The 19,316-nt window shown below is 28.3% G+C and overlaps 1 protein-coding gene across 1 annotated transcript in view; it reads right to left on the reverse strand.

Annotated features, from left to right (window-relative positions):
* The window catches only part of CARPB (Carbonic anhydrase-related protein B), a 442,936-nt gene extending 440,032 nt beyond the window's left edge, over positions 1-2,904 (reverse strand). Inside the window, exon 1 of the mRNA XM_085958793.1 lies at positions 2,806-2,904. Coding sequence (XP_085814919.1) covers positions 2,806-2,872 — 67 coding nt within the window. The 5' untranslated portion in view covers positions 2,873-2,904. The remainder of the gene's footprint in view (positions 1-2,805) is intronic.
* Between the last annotated feature and the right edge of the window lie 16,412 nt (positions 2,905-19,316).

Consider the following 19,316-nt stretch of genomic DNA (forward strand, 5'->3'; position numbering starts at 1 on the left):
TTATATTCAGTTCACAACAATGGTGCTGCGGCAACCGCCAAAGTGCAAATAAAAACTTTGCCGCGTAAAAATATACAGAAACTGAGTCTGGCGAGGTCGTGCTGAATCCAAAATGCGCCATTATAAAATAAACGAGAAAATTAAATTTGTTTTTGTTTGTTTAATAGCTTAACAAGTGTTAGCTGCCATACTCTGTATATGCTCAAATATCCTTCAATCAAAATAATGTCGCACGGAATATTACATACATACATACCTAACTAACCACCCCCTATAGCATTTGTTTTTTTTAAGTTTAATAGAGTAAAATATTATAACAGTATTACTAAATGAAATAGTATTAAAACCAAATAATAAATCAATCAGAATCATGTTATATTCGTTATTATTTCGTAATCATTATCGAATATAATATTATATACAAGATTTAACTATTATTACAGGTAACTCAGAATTAATAATAGGAATTGAAATAACTAACGGGTAAGGAGAAGCAAACAAGCGATCTCGAATAAGGAAAAATACGGGATAAATTTAAACACGTGCCAAGAATACGTCATACGTCGAATACTGACAACTGTTCTCGGTTTATGCATTGACGCTCATTTAATATTGATGTATTACACGTATATAATGCGTGGTATAAATTTACTGTATTGGTATAATACAGCCTATCGTAATTCTATTTATTATCTGTTCTGTAATTAATTTTACTTATTCCACTTAAATTAAATATTAACTGGACCGGTTTCGTCCAAAAATTGCATTTGATTTAATACGATAAAAATGACGATTTATTTTAATTTATATTTTTAAGAATTTCCACCGTGAATTGACAGTTAACACTATAATAGAAAAAAAACAAGATTTAACAGTGCTGATATTAATGAATAAAAACACGAATCATTAGAAAAAGTTCTAGAAACAATGTTGGACCGTGTGGTATTCAAACTCACATCATTCACTGTTACCCATGAATGCTCTTACTCTTTACGTAATCGCTACGCCGTTAAATTATGCAAATCAATCTAAAACAACTACGTTATCTGAATTGCTTCAACTGAAAAGCAACCAAACTTTTAAGGTGTAGGATTAATTTGTATGATTCGTAAATGGATTAGTAGTTGAACAAAAAAGCGCATTCCTATAGATAGATAGACAGTGAAAGATATGAGAACTGGTTAAAAATAAAATATAGGATTTTTTCTCAAAGAATTAATGTTACCTACTGAGGTTTTTCAAAATATAAAATTTTGATTTATTGGGGGATGAATTAATATTTACAAAAAATTACTATAAAAAAACCCTTAATTAAATATTATACTATAAAATAATAAATTAATTTGCAAATTAGCTTTTCAAAATTAAATTATTTTTCATAGTAAGTTGTATTTCTAACTACACTCTGTCATAAAAAAATTACAGCAAAAAGTTTAAATAATTTCATTTAAGGGGGAGAGGCACGCCAGCAGAGAACCTAGCGGAAAAATACGAAGCTTGCAATTTGAGATTTTTTTTGATAATTTACAATTTCAACTGTACTAATTAATAAATATGTATCTGAAAACATTAAAAAGATTTTTTATTTATTTTTTAATTTAAAGATAAACTGGCAATTGTGAAAAAATGTAATAAAATGTGAATTCGTTGCATGGTCAAATATTATTATCACATTATATTTTATGGCCATTATTATTATTAAAATTTAGTTTATTAAGTGTTAGATTTTCTGTCGTTTAGATTTTTGACTAATTCATCGTTTTAATATTTTTTATATATATTTTAAAAAACATCGATTTTTATAAAAATATAAATGTGTATAACTTGAAATCCTTATTATTTATATCAAATCGAGCTTCAATATTGGGACCATGCCTAAAATAAAATTTGATATAAATAAAAATGATTTCAAGTTATACACATTTATATTTTTATAAAAATCGATGTTTTTTAAAATATATATAAAAAATATTAAAACGATGAATTAGTCAAAAATCTAAACGACAGAAAATCTAACACTTAATAAACTTAATTTTAATAATAAATATGGCCATAAAATATAATGTAATAATAAGATTTGACCCTGCAACGAATTCACATTTTATTACATTTTTTTACAATTGCCAGTTTATCTTTAAATTAAAAAATAAATAAAAAATCTTTTTAATGTTTTCAGATACATATTTATTAAGTATTACAGTTTAAATTGTAAATTATCAAAAAATAGTCTCAAATTGCAAGCTTCGTATTTTTCCGTTAGGTGCCTCTTTTCGCCTCTGATAGTATAAGCATCCCCCTTTTGCTGTAATTTAATTTTAATCTAATAGGTATTAAAAAATAAGATTATTTAAAAATAATAATAACAAAATGCATACATAACGTTGTTATGTTGTAATTATAATGTCTTAAATGATAATAGGTATATGAAGAAAAACTGTTATAAGTTACGTCAAAATAAAATATAACAATATTTTTATACAAAAATACTAGAGATAAATATATCTTATAATCTAGTCAATATTTGTTGTACTTAGTAGTTATATTTATTGCGATAAAAATATATATTATGTACCTATTTTAAAAAAAATATAATAGATACATTTTCATATAAATGATAATAATTATTTCCGAATATAATGGTTTTTTACCTTTAACAAAATCAGGCAATAATCGGTGTAAGTAAAGTTCATCCATATTTCATTTTAAACATCTAAATAACTTTCAAAGAACATCACTTATACTAGAATTTAGCCTTCCTGCTTTAATAACACAAAGTACAAATAAAAGTTTCTGTGCAAAACTCACCGGAAACTTGGAGAAGGAGTAGCTGTAACAGTACAGCGGAAACGCCAGAGAAAACTTCCAAATACATGACGTCGAAGTCGAGCGTCCCGTACTTCAAACCAGTTTTCCCCGCCAAAGTCTACTGCAGTTTTGCCCCACCTGGATGCTGTACCCTTAGCAGATTCTATACACAGTACACTTTACACGTAGACTGCTGGCAACCCTGACAGCTCACTTAAGAGTCTGCGTTCTTCTGTTTTGTTGTCTGGATGCGCTTCTTTAGTTTTATTATTTTCCCGCACATTTTGTTTGCACCTCCTAGCGATTTTGCTCGGGATCGTCCGCGAACGCGCGCTCAGCAATGAAAGGGGTGCTCGGTGAAGGAGACAGTCTCCTCGGCCCACCATTTGACAGTCCGCTATTTGTTTGCGATCTCGACAGGGTTAAGTGGCGAATCATGGCTTCGGTTGCTTTGTACGTACTTTTTTTTATTTATTCACGAGCCAATTGGACAGACTCAAAAATTATTTTATTCGTTTTATGCAGTCAAGTATCGTAGTATTATTCGGTTTTTGTTTTCATTTTCCGCTTTGTGTAGATTTTGAATGTTTACAATTTCATGTTTGAAATTTTTATACGATCACTACATTTTATATCAAGTTCTTCCAATTCTCTGTAAACAATTAATAATATGAATTTTTATGAACACATTCAATCAAGTACCCACATTTTAAATTATATCAATTTTTTTCCCCCTTTAAGTTGGTACTTATAAAAAAATAATTATTTATTTTTATTTTTATTTTATAGCATTGATAAAAAAACAGTTAAAGTGTTGAAAATCATACGAAATTATATGAGTATAATAATAAAATAACACTGAAAAAAACAAAAATATAAAATTTAAGTGTCTCATAATTATTATTACAAAAAAAATATATTAGTTTTATTATTAAATTTAATAAGGAAAAAATCTTGATTTGAAAATATAATTTAGTAAGAGATTTATATTTGGCAGGCTAGGTATTTTTTTTTTGTATTAAGATAACAAACATGTTTAATTATTAGCGAACATAATTTTTGAAAACAAACAGTTATAAGAAATGAAAATATAATTAATATTAAAATCTACACAAACCTGTAGAATTTAATATTAATTATATTTTCATTTCTTGTAAAATGGAATTCTACCAAGTAAATGCTAACTCAATTAACAAACAGTTATATTAGCCGTATAATATGTACGTTTTATGATAGTAATAATAAGATAAAATCGATTTTGATTACTGATCTGATGACAATAATGATGAATATTTCTATATTTATTTTATATTTGGTAAAAACAGATATAGGTTAGTACTAGAAAAAAATATAGAATAGCAATTACCCGATAAATATTTTTTTAATAATAATTGTTTTATTTTTGGAATCGGAAAATATTTTTATAAGTTACTGATTTAAAATTAATACCTACCTAACTGACCTATTATATGAATGTTTATTGTATTATCTTTATTGCTCTATTATTAGGAAATAATACAATAAAAACCCATTTCGGTAATATATATTTTGATACTTTGCAATCAGTTACAGGCAATTTTACTTAGTCACATATTTAACGATTCCGTAATTTGTACTACTCACGCTATTCATTCTCTATCAAATTGGCTTGAATTAAAATTGGATTTGCCAATACTTTAATGAAAATTTAATATCAGCATCCGCTTCGTTGCCTCACCGCTATTGTAAAATGTAATTTATCATTTTTTTTAAATTCGGGAAAGTCCCGAAAACAATTTACAGTCATAGGTAGGTCACCGATGTTTATATTAGAAGCATTTAGCTGCAAAGACCACCAACTCAATCCATAATTTTGTTTTTAAGAAGGATAATTTTGATTCTAGATAATATATAATTATAACTTATGAGCATTATATTAATAATTTCAATAATGTATAAGAAATAATCAGAAATATTATCAAAAGTTTGAAATACTATAATATTAATACTGTTGTAGGCACATTTTCGAGGTTCCAACAAATATTGAAAAATAATTTTTAAATTTAACAGACACGGGTTTCATACTCGTGACCTATGACTTCATAAGCGGACATATTACCACCAAAGATCGTGGACAATTATAGTAATAATACTATTAAGAATGTAATTTCTTTCTAACGATCTTTGAAAAAATTTATTAATCATGAGCCTCAAATTCAAATAGTATCATAGACTCTGAAGGTAGGGAGCGGAAAGCAATAATGCCTTCGAAAATATATAGTGTTGTCGCCAAATGCTTCGTATTTATCAGACAGAACACAGGACTAACCAGACAATCTGGAGACAAAAGATAAAGGAACGGCATTTTTGACAATATGTTTGAGACGCATTATCGCACAGAGGATATATTTTTTGGTACATAAGACCGGATAACCTGGAGAGACTGGTGATTTTGGGTAACATCTGGTGAAGGAAAATCACAGAAAGAGCGGCACGCTAGAGGAACTGATTGAAGGCCGCCTTCACTCTGCGCTGAGAGAAGCAGAAGATCCAGAGCGGTCGCTCAAAAAATGAGGGAATTTCAAGGCATGGAAAATCTTAAAATTATCTTGAAAAATTAATGCAATTTTAATTATACATACCATGTTATATCATATTATGTAAAATTACAAACGGTGTAATATCACGAAATCTTCATTTTGTGTATTCACGAAAAAGTTACATTTTCTTTAAACTCTCACTCACCTCGAGTGACCGTTGGAAAGTGTACTTTTTATATTATATACACTATCATATCACTCTGGTTTTGTATTTTTTTTAGTTAAAAATAAGTTTGATTGCATTCGCTTTATCATTGGGAAAAAGAACATAATATTATGATACTTTAGCTTCTAAAAATTGACGTAAAATACTTTACAAGTAAAATAAAACTAGACATACCTACGTCTTATATTCCGATTTAAATAGTCTTTTATTATTTATGGCTGTATTTAAATTATTTTTATTCTTATCTTAGTATATTATAATAAAAAAATGTGTTGTTGTGATAAAGTTAATATTTTCAATTTACGTAGTCTTACTAAAAAATCATAAAAATCGTATCACAAACATCTTATACTCGATAATAGTATCCGAGGAATGCAAGTATCTATTGTATTTGTTTTTTTAGTTTTTTGTCAATTTGATTTAATTTTTGGTGCGCTTTGAAACTGAGCACTCTATTCATACTGGCATGAAAAAATATCTTTCTCGTCCGGAAATTAATGAAATAGCAACAGGAAAATCAATTTGCAATTTGTCAAAGCGATCGCGAGTCGCATTGTTGGCCGCTGTGTAATAATTTACGCGGCCGGCCCATGAACGAATTAGCGTAAGCGATTCACGCACCGCCCCTTGCCCATGCAATATGATTTATATGCTCTAATATAAAGTGTTAAATGTGATGCCTCGTTACGGGCGGCGTGACGAAAAAAATAAAAACATCAATCCGGCCCTGATTTAATTACACAGTTTTTTAGAAACGTGTTAAGTGTAATTTAGGAAAATATCGACAGGAACAATTTTATTTATATTTTAATAAGGCAAAAAACATGGTTCCTTTAAAATGTGCAGTTGTGTGATCTACATCGAATTCTTCATGCGTCATTTTGACAAGATAAATACATATTCAAATATCATCATACATTTTAAAATAAACAAATACTTTTCAAGGCTTATAAGCACGAGTATCTTGACCATGTACTATATTAATTGGCAAATCCATTTTAATATTGTCATTGTAATTATTATATTTACAATTTATAATTATCATTGAATACAGTATCCTTGTTTACGTATTTGCGATAAAATAACTTTTAAATTATTTATAGAGTATTTCAATGATAAATTGAGTTCCGTGTATGTATCTTGGTATTTTACGTAATCACAGTATTATAAAGATACTATGTAGTTTACAACGTTTTTATTATTTCGTATTCTTATTTTTTCGGTGGTTGTTTATCCATTAACAATCTTGCAATCGATTTTTAACTAATTTCCCGACTAGCTAGACATTTAAAACTCTTAGAATATATATGAACACGGTGCCAATGCATTCTTTTAATACTTTTAGCTATCTTTAAGTAGAATTGAAATCATTTTCAGTTAATTATGTTTTGTATGAAAAGTTATTTCGGAAGAAATCCGTAATCCAATCCACTATTATTAATTGGTTGCTAAGTGGGTTGTCCTAGCAACTAAATTATTAATATATACGTGCGTTACTATGGGAATCAAAATGACATTTCAGTATTCTATATTTTTTCGTTTGTTTTTTATTTGCTTCATATCAAGTACAAGTTTGAGCATATTGAGCATATTGAGCATAATAATTTAACAAAAAATTTAAAAACGTTGTATATAAAAAGTTCTTTTTATCTTGTAATTTTATTTAAATATTAAAAAAAAACTTCTTTGTAGAATAAATGCTACAGATTTTGATACAGCGCAGAATTATCTTATTACACAAGATTAAAAAAATATAACAAAAAATGGTAGGGCATAATTACTAGGTAGGTACCATATATATATATATATATATATATATATATATATATATATATATATATTGATCATATTCAAACTTATGATAAATTTCTCTACACTTAAAAGTCAAAATTGAGATTCTTTCAAAGTGTCGGATATTACTTATGTATAACAATTTTGTACAATAATACTTACCAAAACTAATAATATATTACACGTTTTTTTTTAATTTCTGTTGAAAAACTAGTATTGATAACTTTTAACGGTACAAACAAAAATCAGTATTTATTTAAGCATAGTATCATTATCAACAACCATCATCAATCCATTGCCGAATGAAAGCCTTTTCAAATTATCTCCATTTTTATCAGTTCGCTTTTGAGTCTGACCTATTTATGACATTTTGATTTGAAAAATGTACTTCTGTAATGATTAAAAATATATTTATTCACGTCAGCACGTGTATAACTAAATTTAAATTGTATTTTTTTAGATATAATATATTTATTATAATAAAGTGTATTTAGTGGAAAATAAATGGATATTATTTTTTATAAAAAAATTGGCTTTAATGTTATTTAAATAAAAAAAATTCGTCGCACATATTTTATCGAAAAAACTTAAAATCTCTTATATATCTCCAAAAATATGTAAAATTACGATTTATTTTGGTACCTGTAATATTATGATTTTATAAAAATGTCATAAATTATGATTTTTATATCTATTATAAATTCTAAAATATAAAGAAATATGGTGGATAGAATAATTTAGTAAACCTAATATATTAAGAAGTTTTATGGATATTTTTTATTTGTATTGAAATTGAATATATTATTATTAATAAAAGAAATCGATACATCGAGATAAAGATAACTTTATGAATGTACATACATAATTCAAATATTAATAACACGTGTGTTTCTTTATGTACGTACTATTCTATCAATTTTAATAAATTTTATCAAATATAATTAATATTTTTAATAGATAAAATTTAATCATGTGTTTGATTACATGTTTATAATTTATTATTGAATTATAAATTTTATTCAAATCCATTATACTATAAGAAAGTGTAGGTACATCGCATATTTTTTGACGTAATAAAATTTACTAAATTTTATTAAAAATTCCTGAGTTGTTTGTTTTAGAAAACTTCATATAAAATATAGTAAAGGCATAAGTAAAAGTATTCAGATGTTAATTAAATTATGCCTGTGTTGAAAAAAAGCAATAAAATATAAATTACACAGAAATTTATATTTACGAAAAAAATTATGTACGTTCTAATAACATTAATGTAAGGTGTTGGAATTAGTTTAAGTTTAAATTTTATACTTTATATCGTAATTTTATATAGGAAATTTAGAATAAAAACGTTTTCAAAGCTTATATTTTAAAATCGTAATTTAGAAGACGACTTTTGTGTGTGGAGAAAAAATATTGTCAATTGATGAAAAAAAATATTATCAAAACTTTAGTATGTTATACAAAATATTATAATATAAATTCTCTACAAAGATTTTGTATGCGAATTAACCTGCATATTCTATCTTAGTAGGTTATATTAAATATACATAATAAAAATTGAAGTAAGTTGTATAAATAGTATAATATAAACTGGGTTATAAATTCGATAGTAAATTTTTATCGGGTATATGACACATTTTTCTATGTCATAAATTTTGTTGCTGCAAAACTGTGTTCTGTATATTTTTCATCAAAAGAGAGGATAGGAAATAAAACATGAATCCATAAAATTTAAAATAGTGTATAGCCGGGCTAGAGAAGATGCACAAGTGCATCGAGCCATAGGTCACTCACGTTTTGTTAAAGTGCATCCATCCCACCTGGCAAATTGCGATTCCGTGTTGCAACTCGGTATGCAGTGCATGCAACTTTTATCATTTTAATTATTTATTAGGTGATGACGTCGGCTCTGGAACATAACTTGCGAATGGAAAAGTACCTATTTTTTCTGTTATAGAGCATTTTATCCAACGATACGGAAATTTCAAGCGCTATTTCAGTTTACGAAAAACGTTAATTACACTATTATAATATTTCATTCATTACAAAAATTACCAATGAATTTGATTTAAAATTTAATTACTTAACTTCGTATATTTTTCAAGCCTTTGAATAATATTTCCAACAAAGTTATTTTTAACCGACCAAACCCAAATATATTTTTTTTTTCGACCATGTCTGATTCTGATAGAATCATAATATGGGCCTCCACATAGTGTAGGTTTGTATTGACAGACTTTACACCATATATAGCGTAATTACATTAATACATATAGCGTAACTGTATTTTTCGTTAAGCACAGGGTTTGTTTACTTGTTAAAAATTGTTATTAAAATGAATTTGTTTTGGCTTAACAATATAAATATTTATTAGTTTCATATAACCAACTTTGTGTAGTCTACAACATATATAATAATAAATACTATATAGAGGCAGAATAGAAAATGTACATTAATGTGTTCATAATGTAATATTTAGATAAAAATATTACACAAAAATACACGTTATAAAAAATAATATAAACAAACAAAATAGGTACGTAGTTATAAAATTATTTTATACTTTTCTAAATATAAAATCTTTCTAAATATTTATTTAGAATTATGTAAATATCAAATATAAGATTTAAAAAAAATATTCTATGGCTGTATATCTTTTTTATTCGCATGTCATTTTTTATTATCGTTCCGTGTCTACAAGTTACCCTTTAAAATCAACCCTAATGTTCTAAGGTAACTTATTTAAATTAAGGGTGAATCTATCACTTATTAAATGCTTTCTGAAAAAGATTACCATTATCCCGTTGAAATACCAAGAAGCCTATTACATCGTATAATAAATAATTAAATGAGTGAGTTACACAAATTTCATTTACACGTTTAAATCCACGACAGCGATTTTAATTAAATCTATAAATACGTAATGGTATTTTTATTACAGCTGTAAGCAATTCAAACGAAGCGAACAATTATTTTGAAACAATAACATTTTATTTTTACGCAATATTAAAAATAATTTATTGGTAATTATATTATTATTGTTTTTAAAAATAGATTATTTCAGATCCATAAATTATTGTAGGATTTCAATATCAAAAGGAATACTTTGAATAAATAATTATCATATTGAAATTTTTTTAATAATATAATTAATTAAAATTAAATTATTCTAAAATATAATATTTACGCAAAATATATATTTAGTTACTTAAATTTATTATATATTTTTTATAATTTTAACTTACCTATATTATGATAAAATGAAAACCAAACAATTAAGTTAACATAAATTTATCAACTAAATTTATTATTATTTTAGTCTTCACTTTTAATCCAAAAAGTCATTTTTAACCATAATAATATAATAATTTAAATATTTTTTTTTCTTATACATTAAACAAATTTGATATTAAATAAATGCAGGATTTAATTTTTGACAGAAAGTTTTTATATGTAGACCTTTGGTAAGTCCTATAAAAGATTATTTTTTTGCACATATTTTCGAATCAACCATTATTATTACAAACTGCTGTTAATTACCATAATACTTAGTGACCATAGACTACGATGGTCCGTCGCAAACTTTTATCGCTCGTAAACCGCGGAAAGTTCCAAACCGTCGACAAGAAAAAGAGCCGGCCTATGGGACCGGCCACCCGCCAACATGTGTTCGCAGTACTGAGCTTTAAGCTCGGCTTAGCCTAGCACATTCAACCGTCTACGCCTCTACATGTCTACGCCGTAGCACTGCCAAAACACCGTAGCAACCACCCGCGCAAAAGTCATACAAATAAAGCCCTTACAGCGATATGGAATAAATATTAAACTCGCTTATTAGTGCATTCGGATATGGCATTCGGTGCAAGCGCATTTGGAACTTGCATTCAACGTTTTGAACTTTATATCTGAACGTGAGAGTAGGACGGCAAGTGTTTTGTTGGTGGGGGGAGGCACTCAAATGCGAGGGGAAGGAGGGAGTAGGGGAGGGGCTTGGATAAGTTTTCTCAGACGATTTTGCTTGTACTGAGACGAAGGTAACTTTTGTACCGGTAAATCAGACGGATTTGAGTTTTTCGAGGAGTTGAAGGATTTAAAATTTGACTTTTGAAATATAGTTGTTACTGATCTCCAATTTTATTTTTTTAAATTATAATATATTTATATGGACAATTCTTGGAAATTTTTATATTTATACTAAATGGTATTTGCAGAACATACATATTTATTTATAAATACATTTATGTAGGTCTCTAAGTAAAGTTTTGTTTTATGTTTTATTATTGAATTCAAACCGATAATGGTAGAATATATTGAAATGTAATAAAATTATACTTTTATCAGTTTATATATTCATTTTTGGCTGACGCAGTTTCTACTTCTAAACACAGAATTATCCTAATTTATAGGTTATTAACGATAATATTATAAGCTATTTAATTGGAATGGATGATACAATATTGTTTTAATTTATAACCTTTTTGTACTCTGATAATTATAATATAATGATATTTTACCTTCAATGATAGTAATACCTCAAATATTAAAAAAAATGTATCAACAAAAATTAATTATTTAATGAATAAATTTTAATTATGTAATGTAATAAAATAAAATACAGCAGATTTCATAAAAAATTTCGTTGCTAATCTTTGTTACTCTTTGAATCATTTTTGTAATGATAAAGTTATATAGAAGTATTTATATTATAATATAATTATTATCATTTATAATATAAATATATTTTTGTCTTATCCATCACATATTATAATATCGCCAATGTTCTGGCAGAAGACACTAATTCGAAAAAATTACATATTGAGTTAGTTATATCAAAATGTTCCTTATTTCAAAGTTTACCATCTGGAAACCTTCTTAATAAATAAACAGTCTTTATTTAAAAGTCATCCTTTTTACGATTACTTAATAAACTCACATGATAGACCATTCCAAACATTTTAACAACTTCAAAGTCAAATTACTCAAAAATAGTATTCTCCAGTTAGTGTGTTCTGCCAGAACAGAGACGATATTATAGTGTACCTGTATAAAAATATACAGTACCTATAAAATAAATTAAAATAAACACAGAACCAAAATCTGTTATCTTTTCTACAATTTAATACGAAAAAAACAAGATGAATTAGATCTTTTGGCAGATAACTTTAACCCCACATAATAATATTTTCATCTATCCAAAATATACACCAATCTCAAGGAGCTATCAAATTGGTTACTTGTAGAATACATAATAATAACATAATTAAAAAATACTTTTTTCCTGATAGGGAATATGTTAAAAAATTTGTAGTTATGAGTAATCTTAGTAAGAACAAGGAAATTCTGTATTTTCCAATAGATAAAAGCTTCTGTAAAAGTGCACATTTTATGAAATATAATTTTTTCTAAAACAAAAAATTTAATTGGATTTCAATTTAATTTTAACATTTTGATTAATGTATCGACGTTCTTCTGTCAAAAAGACAAAGTACAAAATACGTAATAGCACTTATGAAAATCATATTATATTCAAATAAACTTTAAATATAGGTCATAAAGTGCATTCAAACTTCCACGATTGGGTTAAGCGAAGTCGAATGAATTTAGAAGTCGGTGCATAATTAAGATTCGAGAGCTACAATAATGTTGTGAGCATTGTTGGCAATGTTCTTGACAAATTTAATATCAAATATGTATGTAGTTATGCTATCATCATTGAATTTTTAACATTCTGTAAGTGTTTAATAAGGCTTATTATATAATATTACGCGAATTTACTTAGTTTCAAAGAAGGATATCTTAATTTTTAATTTCATAATATTTTCCTTAATTATTATAATTGTTCAAGTACTTTCCATAGTAACTTTATTAATGAAATATTAATTACAGCTACATTACTTTTGTTAGTTTAATAAAATTAAGCCGGAGATTGACTGCAAAGTCATTTAATTATATTCATCAGCCCCCAATTTTAGTAGAACAACTTAAAATCTTATTTTTTATTCATTTTAAAGACATTTATTTGCTTTTTTTTATTATTTTCTAACACAACGAAATAATATTTTGATCTACATTTTGTTTGATGTTTTTTTTGAATTATCCTCAAAATGGCAGAATATGGAAGTTACCAACATTGAAACCTCTTGAAGAGCCTCATTGTTGTTATGATAATAATAATATTATTATTTTGTACAATTTATACAATTGTATTTAATACTATGAATTAATATTAGTATACTCAATAATAAAAATAAGAATTTCTGATATTCAAGTTTAATATACCAACATTATAATATTATGTACATAATAAAATAAAATATATAAGTTAGAATAATTAATTATATAGGTTGTCATTGTATATTTACCTGTTGGTGAGTGCACATAGTGCCTGAAGATTCCGAAAGACGAAACCTGGGTAGCAAAGTTACAACTCAAATTTATAGTAAGAAATTTAAATTCATTAAAATTTTTAAGATTAGTTATCGTAGATCATTCTGACGATTAGTTTAGACATCGAAATAGCTGTAAACATAATTAATGTATATATATTGTAAAGGTAATAAAACATTTTATAACTAAACCATTATAATGGAGCCACATAAGCGCTAGATTAAAATTTAACAATGTTATAATTAATTTGGTAATTATATTCATATAGTTTTAGGTTATACTCGTAATATCATTTTTTCAAATTTATTGAAAAACCATTTCTAAATAATTACAAGATATAATTTTTTTTTATATAGAACATTTTTTAATCTTCTGTTGAATTATTATGCTCAATATGCTCAAACTTGTACTTGATATGAAGTAAATAAAAAACAAACACACAAACAAATATAGAATACTGAAGTGTCATTTTGACATTTCATTTTGATTTCCGTAGTAACGCACGTATATATTAATAATTTAGTTGCTAGGACCACCCCCTAAGCAATCAATAATAGTCTTTTACTTTTTACGGATATTTCTGAAATAACTTTCCATACAAAAACAGAACTAACTGAAAATGAATTCAATTCTGCTTAAATATGGCTAAAAGTATTAAAATAATGCATTGGCATCGTGTTCTGATATATTCTAAAAGTTTCAAATGTTAAGCTAGTCGGGAAGTTAAAAATCGATCGCAAGATTTGTACTGGACAAACAATCACCGGACAAACAAGAATACGAGCTAAAAAAAGCGTGGTAAAAATATAATAAAATGTTCCCAAGCGGTCACCCATCTATGTTGTAGTCGCGCTCAGACATGTTGCTTAACATTGGTGATTGAATGACAAGTTTTGAAAGCGCTCTGCTAGGGTAAGCGTAACGATGATGCGAAAAATTTTGATAAAATAGTTATAGTAACATTATCTGGCCTCTGCCTCAGGCAAGGTGACGCTCTGGCATGCCTTCTTTTTAATATTGCGCTAGAAAAGATGATACGGGATGCAATGATTGATGCCCGTGGCAGCGGCACGATATTTATTAAGCCTGTGCAGCTGCTGGCGTATGCCGATGATATCGACATCATTGCCATATCAGAATTGTCGCTGAAAAGGGCATTCACAGCACTAAAAGCCTCTGCCAAAAGAATGGGCTTACAAATAAACGAGGCAAAAACTAAATACATGCCTGTCTATGTCACACCACCACCAAAGCTAGATATCGGTGCATACAAGTTTGATACAGTCGACAGTTTCATATATCTTGGATCTCTTGTAACTCGACATAATGATATTACAGAAGAAATCAACAAGAGAATCATGTCTGCGAATAAATGCTACTTTGGTCTAATAAGACGTGTAAAGTCCCGCATACTATCTCGCCGAACTAAAAGCACTCTTTACAAGACACTTGTAAAGCCAGTGTTCACCTACGCATCGGAAAACTGGACATTAACTCTGCGAAATGAACGAGCCTTGAACATCTATGAAATAAAAATTCTCCGCCGTATATATGAACCGATCAGGGATGGCACCAATTGGAGGAGAAGATATAATGCTGAGCTCTACGGGCTGTATGAAGATTGCAGCGCAGTTCAATCAATTAAGATTGGGAGACTGCGATGGCTAGGTCATATGCACCGTATGAAGGACAATAAACCGGCAAAGAGAGTGATCTCCAGCAATCCAATAGGACGTAGAAGAAGAGGGAGGCCAAAGATTCGCTGGTTGGATGGAGCTGCCAGTGACTGCCGTATTCTGGGGGTACCAAATTGGAAAGCGGCCACACTGGATAGGGATAAGTGGAGGGAGCTGTTGGAGAAGGCCAGGACCCACACCGGGTTGTCGCACCCTGATGATGATGAACATTATCTGCGTTACAGTTGAATTTCTGAATCACACAATTTTAATATCGTGGCAAGCATTAAAACATATACATGTTTAAATTAATTTGTATACAAAAATATATATATAACATAATACATAAATCAACATTTTCACTTTGAATTGCTTTTACTAGATAATTATATTATTAGACCGTGTTTTCGCCGTATTTGGTTACTTGATTTATTTAAAGAAGGCCACACGGCAACTTACTTGGCAATCATGCGGCCGTATCTGATTTTTAGCGATCGTTTTCCGGAATCGGTCGCTTTCAAAATGAAGACGATAAACAAACAAACGGCTTAATGTTAACCACAAATCAATCGCACTTATATCTAAAGAAGAGATCTCAGGTTTCGTTTGATGATTGCGGCCTGTTCGCAGGCAATTTGAATAAAAGTTATAGAAAACCCTTCACTGGAGTATTCAGGAACTGGAAGTAAGTAATTTATTAAATAAAATTATTTCCTTGTATAGGCACTCGAAGTTATCAATAAAGATTTATATATGTGATGATCTGATAAATACAAAGAAAAATACCACTTACCGCGTATGATAACCATGTTTAAAACCGTTATAATTCCAAAATATGTGATAAAATTTCTTAACGTTAGTATAAGAGTTTTTTTTCTTTTATTGACCATACAATGAGGTTTTCCAACATTCTTTTTTTCGATATATGGATATTACCCAACATCCATTTTTTCGATTTTTTACCAGACTCGGGATTTAGACCAGAGACCTACGACTTATAACTAGAACGTTACTACGGATCAATAATTGATGATGCTTCAGTTTCTTCAACAAATGCTCAACCTACCAGAGTCATCTAGCGAGAAATACGAATTGTTAATAATTTTAATTTTCAAGTATTTTAATTAATCAAAATCTGCTCATCTGAAAATATTAAAATGAAAAAAATGTTCATTCTATAGATTAAAATGTATGAGAATTCCTTAAAAAGTTTTATCATATACTTATTATTTTATGGTTATGATTATCATTAAATTTAGTTATATCTAATGCAGCGAAAATATTTTCGAAGACTTCATAGTTATAATAATATAATTTATATTTATTATGACAAACATCGATTTTATAAAAAAAAAATGAGTTTAACTTAATATTGTTATTATTTATTTATAATCTAATTTTGGTATGGTTACAATATTTAAACAGCCATGTATGTGGGGGCAATAATTTCTTACTGAGGATAATTAATGTTCGTAATTAAATTATTTATTTATCAGTCCAAAAAAAAAAATACTTAGTATCGAGTCTCTGTCGAGACAAATTATTTAATGATATTATATCACCGTCTGATTTCTAATTTACTGTAAAGAGAAGAAAATACCATCAGTTATAATCAAATACAACTGTGTAGTTATTTTCAGTCTCTCTCCAACAGGCATTGCAATATTTATCAATCAGCGTATAACTTTGCAACCGGAATTCTACTCCACCGTATAGTTTATTATTGGATCGTATAAAATAGAATTCTATAACTATAAATTTAAAACTAATAAATCGCACTTACAACTTATCACAACAGGGATAACGATGTAATGACAACTGATAATAATTAAAAAATCGTGATTTTTTTAAGATGAATACATGCTTTTGTCTTGACCTCCCGGGCGGATTCGTTACAAAAAATTGCACAAGCGTAACGAAAAATAAAATCACAAAAGTTGCGCGGCCGCGAGTGACTCCATTCGGCCACAAACGGCGCTTCGGGAATGACGTGTAAACCCGCGCCCCCCAATTAATTTTATTTTATTTCGAATTTGGACAATCAGCATTTAGAGAATTAGTAGGCAAAGCATGTTCCATGTTTAATAATTTTAGCCGTCAGGCTTTAAGTATTTTTTTTGAACTTAAAAAGATTTTAATATGGACCTCCTCGAGGTAGAAGTTGTATTAACGGATTTTTTGCTGAACACATTATGTACAATAATTATGTCAAACAACGTGTGATTTTTTTTAATTATCGTTTTATAATGTATGTAAAAATCTATGATCGAAATCAGTAGCAACTAAATAATCTATCTTACTTTTCACGTTAAATACCAAAATCTTTTTGGGGACCACATTATTTCTATATAACATAATATATATTTTTAATATTATAATTATCCAAACTGATCATTTTATAAAGCAGTAAAATGTTATTTATTTTTTATTATCATCGTTCATGGCACTACAATCCTTGGCTAGTATTGGCTCCTTCAAAAACTTCCTTCATTCTGGATGATCCAGCGCCGAATTTTCTAGTTGGTTTGACTGAGCATTCTTAAATCTCCTGTGGTGCAGTTCAGCCATCTCTAATTCCGCCGTCCGAGTCTTCTTTTGCCCTTGAACGTTGCGTAAGTAGCACGCCTTGCTGGTTTATTCTCCGGCATTCTATGTACGTGGCCGATCCAGCGCAGTCTCTGCATTTTCATATGCCACGTGATTTTTTCGCCACTTTTTCATTATATTATTATTTAAAAAATCCTCACTGGATCATATTATAAAACCTGACATTATTATAGGTAGATAGTTGATACTGTATAATATTAGACTTGCACGTATTCTTGTTAGTTCAAGTGTCGAATATACGTAAAAATTTACGCATCGGATATCCGTCGTCCAGCTGTCTCATTGTCAAGTAATCCGTTTCCCAGTTAACAGCGCAGAATCGTCATAACATACTAAGTAATTAATGTAACTAATGATTCCTTTATTTAAAACACAAAAACCGATAAGTAGTCAAATATAACGCGATTTGATAAGCATTTCATGTAAGACCTACTAGTTAAAATTGTCGTAATTAATTAGGAGACCCGTAGCTTAATTGGTTTAGGCATATTGGCGCGATACCAGTGGATATACGGGCGTCTTTTTTTTTAAATGAGACTTTTCAAGTTATGTATGTTCAATAATATATAGAATGATACATTCTTAAATCTTGTGAATTATTCGTTAAATAAAAGAAATGGTTATACTTAGTATATGTATGAATTTTAGGTTCTAGTCGGTTATGTGGAAAACAGCGGCAAACACATTTTGAAAATACCCTATATACTGGTTTATTTATTTTTTTTAGAATTATTAATAACCATACCCTTGTTTTTTCGTACAAGGTGGTTGTTAGTAATTTTAAACAATCATCCAGGCTTTGAGGAAAAACACATAAATATTGTGTGTCCTGACCGGGAATCAAACCCAGGAACTCTCGGGTGGAAGACAAGCGCCTTACGCACTGCACCACGAGAGCCGCCTACTGGTTTATTTGTTAGTTTGGATTAGTTTAGGTTTGGTTAGGTAAAGCTAGGTCAGGTAAGGTAAAGTTCGGTTAGGTAAGGTTAGGTTAGGTTAGGTTTGGTTAATTTAACCTAACGAATAATCCAATATATTAGCTATTTTCAAAATATGTTTGCCGCTGTATTCCACATAACCGACTTGTATCGAATTTTATTATAATACACACAGATATCAATTAAAAATACATGAAATTAATAAAAGTATGACTTCACAGAAATTAATAATAATTATACTGTACATAGAGGTAATTAAAAGAATTCTTTCATCAAAATATTGGGCCACGATAAGGCCCATGCAGATTTACTATCTGATGCCTACCTGAAAACATAGCGTGCGTGTCACTATGCAAATTCGCCTAGA

This window comes from Rhyacophila brunnea, unplaced genomic scaffold, assembly GCF_057557595.1.
Source record: "Rhyacophila brunnea isolate RB1 unplaced genomic scaffold, BYU_Rbru_1.0 scaffold_8, whole genome shotgun sequence".
Taxonomy (NCBI): domain Eukaryota; kingdom Metazoa; phylum Arthropoda; class Insecta; order Trichoptera; family Rhyacophilidae; genus Rhyacophila; species Rhyacophila brunnea.